Source organism: Notolabrus celidotus, chromosome 1 (assembly GCF_009762535.1).
Source record: "Notolabrus celidotus isolate fNotCel1 chromosome 1, fNotCel1.pri, whole genome shotgun sequence".
NCBI classification, from domain to species: domain Eukaryota; kingdom Metazoa; phylum Chordata; class Actinopteri; order Labriformes; family Labridae; genus Notolabrus; species Notolabrus celidotus.
Window position 1 is genome coordinate 20,678,070 of NC_048272.1, and position 14,697 is coordinate 20,692,766.

The window sequence follows — 14,697 nt, forward strand, 5'->3', positions numbered from 1 at the left end:
GGAAGTGCACGCTGTGTGAAGCAGTTATCTTTAAGGAAATTGTTAATCATCTCAAATCGTGCAGAACCGGCTTATAAGGGCCTAATGTGGTACACTGTGCAGTTTAGCTGTAATGAAATGACTTACCTTTTAAAACATTATGCAAATCAGTCATTTTATCTACACACTACATACACAGGACACTCAGCAGCATGTCATACTCAAAGAATATAAGAACCTGCCTCCTTCCTCTCCTGTCTGCAACCCATTGTTTTAGAGGGTCCATATGAAAGCCATCTGAGTGCTGCCGTCCACACCAAGACAAGGGAATTAGCTCTCCGAGTGTCCCTTATCTCACTGCCTCCACACTGCATCCCGTGCACTCCCATTCTCCTCTAGTAATGAGTATCTACCCAATTTAGTTCCTTTTCTCTCCAAGGGGGAATAAATCCAGCATAGCCCTTTAGATGAAAGAGCTGCAGGTCCCTCGCCTCTCGCCCCATGACCTTAATTGACAGGAAATTGTATTTGTCTCTCTCCCTCAGTGACAAAACAGGTTTCCAACAGGATTTGTCTTCATGCTCAGTACGATGACCTCTGTCTCTTTGTCCTTCTTTTTTTCTCTCCTTACAGCTGCTCCAAAGGGTCCTAAACTCCATATGACCCCCTCAAGGGCAAAGGTGGGGGACACAGTGCGCATCACTGTGCAAGGATTCCAGGTAGGATCGCCTGGGGTAAGTGCATGGGGTGTGGAGAAAATGAATGACCGTCTATTCACGTAGACTGGTGCATTTGTTTAAGTAAGCTTGCTAAGTTTTCTTTTGTTTTGCCATCAGAGCGACCACTCTGATGGGCAGAGACATCGTTTCTTCAGTCTGCTCAGGATCAGATACTCTTTATTTATCCCAGGGGAGAAATCTGCGAATGAACATCAAAACATAATTTTGTCAGACTCTTAATTCAAACTTAAAAAAGCTCCAAAATAAAAATAACTGTTATGTGTTTTAGCCTCAGATAATCAAATTCTCAACTTAAATAAAGAAAATCCAAGAGATCACTTCTTAGATGAAACGATTGAAGTATATCTGATGTCTTTTCTATCAGCTCAACCTTTTCTCATTCCAACGCCGTCATATACCAACGATTTGTCACCATCCCCCTTGTGGCAGATAAACACACAAGCTACCCTACAGCGTCTGCATGAGGTGCACTGGACTTTCAATGAACTCTAGAGTAAACACGGCTTCACTCATGAAGCAAGCCAGCAAGAGTAGGTCATTCAGAAAAGATAAAACTGTCATCTTCCCTCTAGGAATTGGCTTGGGACCATCTGAACACATCAAGAAAGAGTGTGTCCCTCTGTGATGGGGTTCAGCACAGACTCAGTTACCTCTTTATTATCATACTAAAGTTTAATATTAATGAAGTACTGCGTTTACACATACATCCCAATCTTTATTTATAGATTCTACATCAAAATGCAGACTCTGTACTCGGGGTATGGATTATCAGCATGGAAAGTGTTCTGGTTTCTGTTGTAGTACGTTTGTAGTCCGAGTAGTATTGATTGATTGAACCACAGCAGGCTTTGGTGTATGCAGAAAAAACATAATGTTTGACGAGCAAAAGCAGGCAGCACCAAACGAACTGTCATGATGAAAAATTTCAACTTCAGGAACTTATCACTGAACGCCACGGCCACTGTTAAACAAACAAGCTTTGTTTTTCTCCTCTAGAGGGCAGAGCGAACAGAGCTTTACTTAAAAATCTGTATCATTTTTATTGTTGTTATAGTTGTTTGCTTTCTCTTTAATTTTCACTGTGAAGTTAGACTACACATTTTTTCCTGCTCTTATCCTCTTTATTTAATATTCCTATTATTGCTATTATTAGAATTTTTACTTATTTATTTTCAAACTGTGAATTCCAATTCCATTTTAATTTATATTCCTTTTTGTGCCTTTATTTCCTGTATTTGCATAAAATGTAAATATATATATATATATATATATATATATATATATATATTATAATAACTGAGCACAAATGATTTACTTTGACTGTAAGAAATAAAAATATCATTATATAAAAAAAAAATCTGTTTCATGATGATGTTAATTCTGCAAACCTAAGACCTGTTAATTGTGAGTAGCTTTTTGGGTTCGTACCACAGAAGTAAGCTAGAGAGAAGCTTCTCTGTAACTTACTGTCTACTGTAAAACTGAGAACGACTTGTAACAGAAAAACATGGCGCTATTTACATTAAAGATGTAAATGATTCATGGAAATCAAGTCTGGGCTGGAAGTCATTTAAAGCTAACTGCTGACTTAACCAGAATTACTAAAAAAACATTTGATCCCAGATGTATACAGCTTATCGCCATGATAGATGATGATTGCCGATCGATTTTGAGATTCAATGCATGCTAACAGCACACAACACTTTGTACCTACGGGCTCCTGCAGCGCTCTGTGGCAGATAACTAGAGTAGAAGAGAAAACATAGCAAACACTAACAAAAGAGTCATTGAACGTTACATAGCCACAAGTGTCTGCTTCAAAACAATCAGTCAATCTTTATTTATATAGTTGCAAAACACAACAAACGTTATCTCCAGACGCTTTTACAAACAGAGCAGGTCTCGACCGTACTCTATGTTCTATTATTAACAAAGACATCAAGACAGGATAAGATCCAGACCCATCTTACAGACAGGACTCAGTCTGATCTCATTTTAATCCACCATGAGCAGAGCACTTTACAGCATTTAGCAAATAACAGTGGCAAGGACCAACTTCCTTTAACAGGCAGAAACCTCCAGCAGGACCAGACACATGTTAGACCGAGTTATGATAGTTGTTGCTGTTGGAGTCTGGTACGTCCACGGCAGCAGGCCGTCTACGCCATCAAAGCAACACAAGAATCTGTTCTGCTGTGGACTGTACTTACCTCAGAAAACTTCAAGGTTTAGCTGCTGCAAAGAACTGTACAATCTTTGTAGCGAAGTATTAAAACTAGGCTATGAATTAGTGTCACAATGCAGGACTTTAACCCTTTAGATTGATGCACAAGTCCTGGGAAAGTCTAGAAGTCATCTTTGAGCTAGAACCGTAACTCTTATCCTGATATTTTACCAAAAGCATGTCGTTTTTTTGTCCAAACCTAAGCAGACTTTTCCATTTTGACCCTGTGTAAGAAAAGAGTAAAACAAACATCACCTTTTACATTCGTGTGAAACACACAGGACCATGACAAAGTGTAGTATTTAACCACCTGGAATGAGAAAGTGTTGACTGAGCCAAATGGCAGCCATGTAATGCTTGCTGGTGTACTCTTTGTTGCTTTAAGACTCCCTGCTCCATAATCTCAAAGAAAAGAAGAGGGGAGGCAGGTGGCGGGGGGGAAGTTGTAACACTGAAGAGATTGTCTTTTTGTCACTTTTATCCCCTGCCAAAAAAATTCTGTTTCCTGGTGTGAAGAGCCCGTGGATGGTCCTGATCTCTGTGACAGGAGTGACACATTGAAGCCCGGCAGCTGGAGCCAGTCAGGTGAAGAGGAGAGGGCAAATCCTGATACAGGACCTATTAACGGCCCACCGCACACATTGCCTTTGTTACTGCTCAGTCACTGCCTCTGGAACCTTTGGGTATCATAAGTCAGATGATTTTTTTGATTGTATTTTTACTCCTGAGACATTTTTACCTAAAATTCAACTCCTGCATTATTCCCGGTTTGTGCACTGAGCTTTCCACAGCACGGTTTCTCACATTTGGCTCCCTGATAACCACAGGAATAATTTTAACTTTGTCTTTGAACAGTGTTAAGTTTGGTTAGCGTAAACAAGCTTGACTGTGGCATAAAGCCAGTCAGGCCCTTCGGCAGCATGCGGAATAATCAGAAAGCAAATTTCTCCTTTATCGTTCACTGGACCCAAGCTCTGGGGTTTCACAAGAAGATAAGATTGTGTGTCAAGACTGATAATTTTACCTCCTGCCTGCCGGATAAAATAAGATGCCAGTTTCCCCTCAGGTTTATAGTTTTAGGAATTTATTATGGATGATTATCCTACAGTGTAGCTTTTACTTTGCATTCATTTCTCATGCTGCTTATGTATGAGATTAAATAAGAAATGGACGGTTTAAGCAGCACAGTGCAAAGACCTTTTTCTTTGGACTCTTGGGGTTATGTGACAGGAAGGTCTCACTTAAAGCTTTTTAGTGTTTTATTTTATCTTAATTTGACCTTTTCCCCACAGCCTGCCTCCATCTGCTAACTCCTTTAACCTCTGTCATGATTTAAACACAGACGCAGGAGAACTTTTTTGTTAGCATCTATTTTGAAAGGTTAAACAATTCACACCAGATTTCTTACGACAATTACAAACATCCAGACTTTTCCCAGTATCATCGTATTCCAGGAGCTGACTTCAAGCCATTATGAGCATTCTGGAGCAAGCATGTTTATCTGAACTCTGAAGTGTTTGGTTTGTTTTGGGCATGTGAGCATGAGATTCAAACTTGGGTGCATGCCAAGCAAGTGCATCAACATTGCTTGCTGCAGGGAAGGATTCGAAACATTCACTTTTCAATGTCAGTGGAGAGGGATTTTGACTTCTGATAGCGAGAAGTTACTTGTGCTTGAAAAGCCATGAAGGGAAGGCAAACTGCAGTCTGGACTGAGGTTCATATCTGTTTGTTCGTGCACTCCTGTTACAAACTGAGTTTACGGGGAGTAACGCAAAGCTGGATTTATTGGCTCCGTGGTTCAGCTGGCTTTGTTGTATCTCACCAAGTAATGAAGCCAAATGAACCAAACTCAGAAGTCAACTTTTCAATTGATCCACGCGTGCTTCATATGCTGTTTGTATCACTAAAGATGGATCTGAAATGCGGTTCTCACTGAGGTCAGACCTCCAGTCTTTTTTTAAAAATTCATTCCTGTCGGTCGAGACATTCTGTCATGTGTCAAACACCTCTGATGTCTGGATGAGATGCTCTTTCCATAGACATTACGCTGTGAGTGATGGAAACCTCTCTGCACTGAGAGCCCGCTCAGCCCAAATGAGTTTGGAAGCTTTTATCCATCAAAATGTATCAAATGGAGGGTTGAGAGTACGTGTTGTGTGTATGTGTGTGTCACATGAATCTGTGTTTGTCCAAATGGCAGCTATACGTTTTGAAATATGACAACCTGGGCACTTTTCCTGCATCAGATAATACATGTGCAAAAATACAAATAAAGAATCTGATCATTCTGTACAGATCAATATAAGAGACAGATGAAATCAGTCAACATTAACTGAAATATGTTGTTTTGAAGTGCTCTTGGCCTAGCTGCCTAAGCACACCCCATACACAGAGGCTATAGTCCTCATTGCAGGGATCGCTGGTTCAACTCCCGGCCTCTACCATTTGCTGCATGTCTTCCCTTGCTCTCTACTCCCCACATCTAGTCTCTTTTTATCTGTCCTATCAATAAAAAGGTGAAAATGCCAAAATAATGTGTTATGATAAAAATAAAAAAAACATAATGAAATACTTTTTTAAGTGGCAGAGAGCGCTCGCTGTTTTTGACTTCTCACAGTTTCCCTGTACACTAACCAGTTACAGCGGATAGCCACCTCTATTTTAAATAATGCCTCACACCCTCTGCACAGTGATTTCCAGCTTCTTCACTCTGGACGACGGTTTTTAGTCCCAAGGTGCAGGACACAGCGTCACAAGAAAAGCTTTGTTCCTGCTGCTGTTACTGAGCTGAACAAGCAATAGCTTTTATTTTCCCACACAGTCAGCCCCCAATCTTATGACTTGAGCCCAGATTGTCTTATTTATTCATGTGATTCCATTGTTTTTTTTATTGGTTGACTGTTTTCTGATATGCTTTTTAAATGGAACCTTTAGCACTTTTATCATTTTATCATTTTATCATTTTATCATGTCTATTCATTTTACCATTTTTAGTGTTACATTAGTTTTTAGGATATTTTTGTATGTTTTGCACATTAAGTAGATTGTTCTGTCTGAAGTCTATCTTGTAATTTTGTATTGACCTAACATTTCACTGGCTGCAAAACAAGTTTACCTACGGGTACAAATAAAGTAACCTGAACCTGAACCTGAACCACATGGCCAGGAAAGTGAAAATGTTGCGTTTGAGAATGCGTCTAATTGAGCAAGATGAGAGGATATCTTACAAGATGAACACAGTCTGCAAAGGTTGCAAAGACTAAACATGATGCAACCTTAGACTGTATAAATAATGGACGTAGTATCCGTGATGTCACCCATTTGTTTCTGAAGTGCTGCTTTGAAGCCAATCATCAGTGGGAGCCATATTGGAAATGTTGAACTCAACCTAAATTCAGTCGAGTTAGTGTGAGGTAAAGAGGCGGGCCTTGAGCCCTGAACAGCTACAGTGTTGCCGCATGTCACTGAAGTAAGCTGTGCCTCTCATTGGAATACTTGTAATCTTAATATCTTCAAAATTGCCACGTTATGAAAAAATTCACCCTGTACAGTGTGTGCCGATCAAGAAATGAGCTATCCAGACTACACTCATTTTTGAACCAGGCTGTAAACATGTTTATTTCTGCTGTGAAGATCTGATTTTTTGAATTGGTGTGTATGTGGTTTCCGGTACTTCCAGAGCCAGCCACAAGTGGACGCTTGGGGAACTGCAGTTTTTAAGACATCTGCATTGGCTTCAATTTACTTGGATGCAACACATAAAAACTGGGGGCACTCGGAAATGCTGGAGACACAGTGTGGTTTTTTAATAAATATTGAGATAACAAGCTTATTGTGAATTTTTTTAACCACAATTATTGTTAGGAGGAAATCTGACATTGAGACATCCCTACTTTAGTTCAGTTTAGTTTATTAGACAGGGACCATGCACAGCACAACTGCTGAGCCAGAGTTAGCTAAAGGAACTGATTTACATATGTGGTCCCTGGGCAGGAAGATCAAAGAACACAGACCAGACAGTATGTCACATTAACACATGATCTATAAGACTGATACAAAGGTTAATTCAGTGATCACATGACTGGTTAGCTTGAGCCATTATTTCAGTTTGGTTTTAAAAACCCTGACGCTTATGCAGTCTCTGATAATGGTCGGGAGTGAGTTCCACTTTTGTGCAGCTCGGGTTGAAAAAGCAGATTGTCCAAAAGCAGTTTTCTTATACTTATAATATCTTTCTACGATACAATACGATACAATGTACTTCATTGTCCCCATAGGGAAATTTGTCTTTGACATCAGTGCTGCACGTTACATGCTCCTACAAATTCTATGCTTCTTCCTACCCCTTCTTCCTACCCCTAACTTTACAAAATTAAAACTCTTTCTTCAAAAAACTTTTAGATATCATGTCAGACTAAGTTTTAAGTGATATATGGCAAAGCTTCAGGCCCAGGACCACACCTCAACCGTGCCTCTTTTTGCATTTGCATCATTCAAACTCATTCCTCTCCTCGCCTTTCACTCTGTAATCCATATCTCTCTCTTCCACCTTTTTTTTCTTTATGTATCTCAGTCCTCTGATCCTAAGGGGGCTCGTCATGTCAGGGAGCTACAACGCCCCAATTAAGCCTCCCCATCAAGTAGTTCAACATGAAATTCAGAATCTTTATTCCAACATAATCAAAAAACAATCGTCAAATTGCATCCTGCTGATGGTGTGGTCCTTGCAAGTAAAATCGTATTCTTTGAAGGTCTTTCATTCTTGTTGAGAGGAGAATTTAGACCTCTTCGGTCTCCAGAATCAGGTCCCATGTGTGCAGGAGAATCTGTGTTTTCATGTAGGATCTGTAAACAGAAAAGGAACGTTTCAGCAATGAAATTTCCTAAATATTGATTTGTCTTTCACGATGACATTGTGGAATAAAAGTGCCTCTGTTTGCAGTCAAGGAGTGTGTTCGGCATGTGTATGCGTGTATACTGCGAATGTGTCAGCGAGGGATTATGATGTGAATAAGGGAGCAGAGGCAGAAGTGGAATCATACATGAGATTCCCCTGCCGCTCTGTGTCCTCTTATTATCTGTGAACATGTCAACCCACTGACATGAAAAAAATCCCGCTTCATGGAGGGTTAGACTTTGAAATTGGAAATAAAGAGAGTGATCTCTGGAGGGCTCAAAAATGTGAGCCGAAAAAGTGTTGTAAAGTGAAGTGTTGATTATTAATGCATGTTGTTAACTCGCCTTTGCATTACGGGATAAAATTGGAGCTTGTATTATTCATGTATCCTTTGCTTTTAATCTCTTGGCTGGGACTCGCAGACTTACTGTGCACCACCCTTTCCTTCTTCCTCCCCTCTCTTTCTCCTTCTCCATACCGTTCGGGTTCTCTGCATTGACAGAACGAGGTGTTCCCCGAGCCCCTCTTCACCTGGACGCGAGTGGGGGGTCGCCTCCTGGATGGCAGCCTCGAGCGAGAAGGGAAGGAGCTGATTCTAGAGCGAGTGCCGGCCGAGCTCAACGGCTCCATGTACCGCTGCACGGCCCAGAATCCTTTGGGCTCCACGGATACGCACACTCGCCTCATAGTCTTTGGTATGTACTCTCATCTCTCTGCAACAAACCCCCGCCCCCGGTTCTGGAGTGGCTACTACACTCGCAGTCAGAGTGAAATCACATTTAAGTTTGATGAATTATTTAAAAGATGATGAATATGAAACATCTCTTTTTTTTTCTCTATTACTTTGCTCCCCTAGATTTATCTGGAACATGTACAATTACACAATTAAATGTCACAGAAAATTACATAATTTAACAAAATTCATTTCATGTATCTACAGTATCTTTGAAAAACCCTTTAGAGACTCATGTGGCCGCTTTTAGGTATGAATGATTAATGCAGCTAAGTGTGTGATTAATAAGAGATTGTATCTCTAATTGACTCAACAACACATTCTTTTTAAGGCTGCACTTAGTGAGGATAACTATTCTGCAGCGGGGGATTTAGTGACTTCCATCAATGGCACGTCTTGTTCAGCTCCCGCTAAAACAGCAAACATCAAAAGGTGGTGATGAAATCAAAGGACCTTTGTTGTTGACAGTGTTGGAAAAGCACTTTGTTCGACGTCCAAGCCGAGCTAACGTGTTCATCAGAACCTGGAAGTGGTTCATTTACTGGTGTTGCTGTGGGAGCTGGATTGCTGACAAGGTCTATTATATCTGTGTGTCGTGCTCCTCTGGATCTGTTTACTCTGGGTACACTTGGAGGAACAGGAAAATGCCAACATGAGCTTCTTCACAAAGTCCTATTGATGAGGGGGGTTTTCAATCGAGGAGGGGAAAAGCGCAATGCGTCAAAAGTATATTGACACTTCCTACTTACCGTAAAGTTTGGAGTACGAGGCGCACTTTTATACTTTCTTTTCAGCTCAAAGGGGGTCCTGTACAGTGTACACAGTGTGACCAGCATGACAGTATAAAATACAAAGAGAGGTATATTACTTGTAGCAGTTAGAAAACCAGGTGTTTGAGTGTGGACCCAAAAGCACAACCGGAGGCAGATGAAGCAGTTAAGTGAATTTATTGAAGGGGGAAAAAGGGTGGAGGGAAGGGTCCAAGGCGTAAGGAGGAAATCTGAGGAGAGGTGAAGGCTGGAGATGTGAGGGCTTGAGAAGGAGGCTGGTAAATGAATCCAGAAGGATAGTGTGGCAGCGTGGCAGCGAAAGGGCAGTAGCATTGGGGGCTTGAGGAGGTACTGGAAGAATGGAGAACAGCGGAGTTAGTCACTGGTAAAAACACACAAAGCTGGAAAGCTCGAACAATTGAAAATTCATGAGATAACTCTGGAGAACGGGCCGAAATACCACATCAGATGCGGGAATAATCTGGCACTGGAGAAGCATCACAGCAGGGCTTAAATGCAGTTGGTGATTACAGTAATCTGGTGAAGGTGGAGCCGCCCAATCTCTGTGAGGAAGAGAGAGACTCCACACAAGAAAACAACTTCCAAAAAATGCCAACTTAATTTAAAGCCAAAAACATGTTGCAATCCCACAATTACAGTGTTTTACACTTGATGCTTCAAGACGCAAGTGACTTATTTGCTGAACAAAGCATGCAGGGTGAGGCAGACCAGGCCAGCAGCTCTACTGTTTCACAGTTTTTCTCCTTCGCAAGGTCAAAGTCATGCATCTCAAGAAAACAGTGGTGCAATATTAGGTTAATAAACCTTATGGAGTGATGGTTTGATTGAAAACACTTCACCTTAAGACGACAAGGGACCAGCAGAGGTAGGTGATCTGGTTGCAGACAGTCGGTCTATACCTTGCAACTATCAAAGCTACCACAGGCTGGGCTAAGCTATTGTTCTGGTAGCTAGCAAAGCTCTACGTGGTGAAAACAGATGCTAGCAGCACAAAAACCTAACCTACAAAAATACAACTGTTCAAAGCTCAAAATCAAAAAGAGCTTCTCTGTCGAATAGAAAGCCAATCAATTCTAAAGAAAGATTGGAAAGCTTATAAAATATACAAAGATAAAGCAAGATTAAATATAAAACAGTCAAACACAGGATAAAACAGTCAATACTGAGAAAAAGGAAAAAACAAAGCATCAGGGAAAAAAATCCAATAACAGACCAAATAAAAAATAAATATTAAAAGGTAATAATTAAAAAGGCTCAAATATGAAACACCTGCTAAATAAATAAAATAATAAATAACAGCGGATAAATTATTCAAAATAAAACACAACTATTCAAAAAACGTAACAAAACAAAATAATAATAATAATAAATGGAAATTATTCAAGGATAAAAACAAAAGTGTGAAAACAATAAAGCAGTAACCAAGAAATCCAAATTAAAACTCTGGATAAATATTCAACGATAAAAACAAGATAAAATAAAGCGTTAAAGCCAGGTGTATACCTAGACTGTTTTTCACCCATTGACCTTCCTGAACTGGTTTCCACAGTTTCTTCAGCTAAACCATCAACCTGTCTTTTAGACCCAATCCCAACTAAGCTGCTAAAAGAAGTAATTCCACTACTCAGTATGATTAATATGTCTTTACTGACAGGCTATGTACCTCAATCATTTAAAGTAGCTGTAGTTAAACCTCTCCTTAAAAAGCCCACTCTTGATTCAGGCACCTTATCTAACTATAGATCGATATCTAACCTCCCCTTTATCTCTAAAATCCTGGAGAAAGTGGTGTCAGTTCAGCTCTGGGACTTTCTTAGGAGCAACAGTAATTTCTTACTGCTAAACTCAGAAAAAACTGAAGTGATTGTTATTGGCCCCAAACACCTCAGAGAGACTTTTTCTAATTATATAAGTACCTTAGACAGCATTAGTCTGGCATCCAGCACCTCTGCTAGGAATCTAGGAGTCCTATATGATCAAGATTTATCCTTCAACTCCCAAATTCAGCAAATCTCAAGGTCAGCCTATTTTCACTTGCGCAATATTTCTAAAATTAGACACATCCTATCTCAGAGCGACGCAGAAAAACTAGTCCATGCATTTGTTGCCTCCAGGTTAGATTACTGTAACTCCCTCTTATCAGGCTGCCCCAATAAGTCTCTAAAGCTCGAGTATTGACTAGAACTAGGAAGAGAGAGCACATTTCTCCAGTGTTAGCTTCTCTACACTGGCTCCCAATAAAATGTAGAATAGAATTTAAAATCCTTCTTTTAACCTACAAAGCCCTTAAAAATCAGGCACCCTCGTATCTTAAAGAGCCAATGTAGCATGCTAACATAAACTAATGTTTTAGCCACATTGTTTTGATGCTAATGGAAGCTCACGGTTTTACTTCACCTTACGGTCTGTGGTGTCAACAAGCAGAAGCTAAATGTGCTGGAACTCTTTTCTGTGGATTGATTTGACATGGCGTGTGATCAGTTTGCCTCTGGCATTGCTCACGTTAGTGAAAGTTAATAACCGCTGTCAAGCGGTTTTGAGCATCTTACACAACTGGAAGATCAGTAAGAAGGCTGGGTAATGAAACACAATAATGACCTCTGCAGCTTTAGGACTTCGCTCACCGATAGATAAAACAGAAGGTGTTGATAGTGTATCTTATTCACGGATTTGAGCCTCCCTGTCTTTGAACAGAAAGGTCCCCACACATGCTCTGTGATCTTTAAATCGTATGTTGTTTGTACAAATTGGACAACGGACTTCTTTATTCTTACTAATCAGTTCTAACAGGAGAGCTCCCATGTGGAAAGCAGACTCATAATGGTCATTCATTAGAGCTTGATTAACTCCATTTCCACAATAAGTTACTGTCATTGATTTAAACTGTAAGAAGAATAAGAGCATCTCCTCCTTGATGACTTTTTGTTCCACCATTGTCCATCCTATCAGATGTAAAATACCGTGCAAGCCTTACGAGCTCTGTAATGGCTCTGTCATGTGTGGAAGAACCATTACAGACCAATTACATAACAGAGACCTGTGTTCAAGGCCCTGAAGACATGACTATGCTATCTATGTATATACTGTATATATTTAGATAGAAACAGCAGTGGGACGATGTAAGCACGATATAGAAGTCACGTCATTTGAGCGAACAGGAGAAGTATTTTTAAAAATGTGTTTCACACGCACATATGCACTTCAGCCCTGAAGCGCCCTATTAACGTGAACCAGGTCGACACAGTTTTCCCACTTCATCGAGTCTGAAACAAAGAATATTGTATCCATCATTTTATTTTAAATCCTCTACCTTAAACACTCCATGAAAAGGGGTTTAAAGTGTGTCACAAATGTACAAATTACTGGGCGGGCTTAATAGGAAACCCACTTTAAGGGGAAAGTGCCACTTTAGGGAGGCGTTACCTTGGGAGGCGTTTTGCTAGGAAGAGCACTAATGTCTATTTAACACCCCGATGCACCCTCAGGTGTCATCGGCTACGTGCCTACTATAGCCCATCTGTCTGTCTGTGCCTTGTAGATTGCTTCCACTCACGCTTAGGGGAAGTAAATGGTGATTAAGTGACCTTGGCTACCATCCCTCGTGGCCTTGAGATGAGACACTTCTCTCCCTGCCCGGGGGTGAAGAGAGAGAAAGCGAGAGAGCGTATTTGGGCGCTCTGCTCGCTTGGCAACCTGTTCAATATACATCATCAGGAATAATAAAGTATAATGACGGCGTGGTATAGAGACTCTCCACAGCCGAGGAGAAGCGCTCATGTCTTGATGATGTACGTCTTTAGCCACCCTCAGTGATAATACCCTCAGAGATTACAGTGAAGTGAGTCAGCACCGAGGAAATGGGCAGCCACACACACACACACACACACAGGCAAACACCAAAACTGCACACACATGCAGAAACACATAGATATGTGTGCTTATGCAAATGTGCAGGGGCAGGCAAACACAAGTGTGCATACGCAGAGAGCACACACTTAATTTCCCTGCGCCTCTCAGAGGAGCTGCTATGTTAATGTGGAGACCAGAAAAAGCCTCACACTGCCGCGCTGTACATGTAGCTTCCACCTGCTCATATGTGAAGTCAATAAATAGCCGGCAAAGTGGAATTCAGCACTGTTGCTAATACTCTTCAAGCCCTTCTGCTTCTTCCTTTGCAATTACTTTATCCCTCCGAGAACTTTGAAAACACATCGTCAGAGCGTATTGTGCAGGGTAGACATCGGCGGTGCTTATTAAAGGAGGAGACGATTTCTCTTCATTTCAGAGGTGGCAGAAAATACACACATTCTTTACCAAAGTAGAACAGGTAGTTGAGCGGAAAAAAGAAAAGCAAGACTGGTTACATTTTTTACTTATTTTCTGAAGTGAAGGTGGAAAAGTAGAGACTCTGACTGTACACACGAATGTGGAAATAGTCTCTTGATGGATATCTCTACCAGCTTTTCCTCTGATTATACATATGAGGTTAAAACACTGTAATCATTCTTACATGAACTAGAATAAAAGACAAATGTGCATGAAATAATGAACAGCAACTTTACTCTACTGTGCCGACCAGTCAGGAAGTGAACGCCCTGCTTTTAATAATCAGAAACAGCTTTATGAGCAAGGTCTGTAAACATACAAGGAATCTGACTCCAGTGTTACAGAAAGAGTAAAGTATTATTTATATTTATGACCCTGCTTTCTTACTGATCTTCTGGCTGTGTAAGATGCTTGATTCTGTTTGGTCAAAACCCCATGACAACTTTAACTAACGTGAGCAACGCCAGAGGCGAACTGATCAAACGTCATGTCAAATCAATCCGCGGTGAAGAGTTCCGGCCCACGATGGTGGTGATAATAGCAGCAGGGTTCAAAGTTGAGACATTAGTTTATTTTTAAAGGTGACATATCATGCAAAATGGACTTTTTAATGGTTCTTTACCTGAAATATGTGTCCCTGGCATGTCTACAAACCCCCCGAGAATGAAAAAAATCCATTCTGCCCCTGTTTTGATTTCTACACCTTTCTGTAAATGTGTGTGAAACAAGCCGTTTCAGACTTCCGTGTTTTTGTTACGTAACAACAATATCCGGTCTGTCACGGAGTCAGAGCTCGGAGCTTGTTCAGTCCATAGACTGTATAAAATAATACTGAATCCCTCCCTCGTTTTTCATTACCTGCACAAATGTGTGCTAACAAGGAGCTTAGGAGGGAGGCATGCTAGTTGTAGGCTGTCTTAATAAACACAAAGGTCGGTTTTACTCCCCACGTCTGCAGATTTGAAGATCTAGTGGATGATTTTTATTTATCATGGATTAGTGCT

The 14,697-nt window shown here is 40.7% G+C and overlaps 1 protein-coding gene across 2 annotated transcripts in view; it reads left to right on the forward strand.

Moving 5' to 3' along the window:
* The window catches only part of igsf21a (immunoglobin superfamily, member 21a), a 381,326-nt gene that overhangs the window by 349,554 nt on the left and 17,075 nt on the right, over positions 1-14,697 (forward strand). The window contains exons 7-8 of one of the 2 annotated variants that reach the window (XM_034694383.1): positions 613-698; positions 8,346-8,538. In XM_034694383.1, coding sequence (XP_034550274.1) covers positions 613-698; positions 8,346-8,538 — 279 coding nt within the window. Of the gene's footprint in view, positions 1-612; positions 714-8,345; positions 8,539-14,697 lie in introns of both variants that reach the window. The other variant, XM_034694318.1, reaches the window with a different exon arrangement.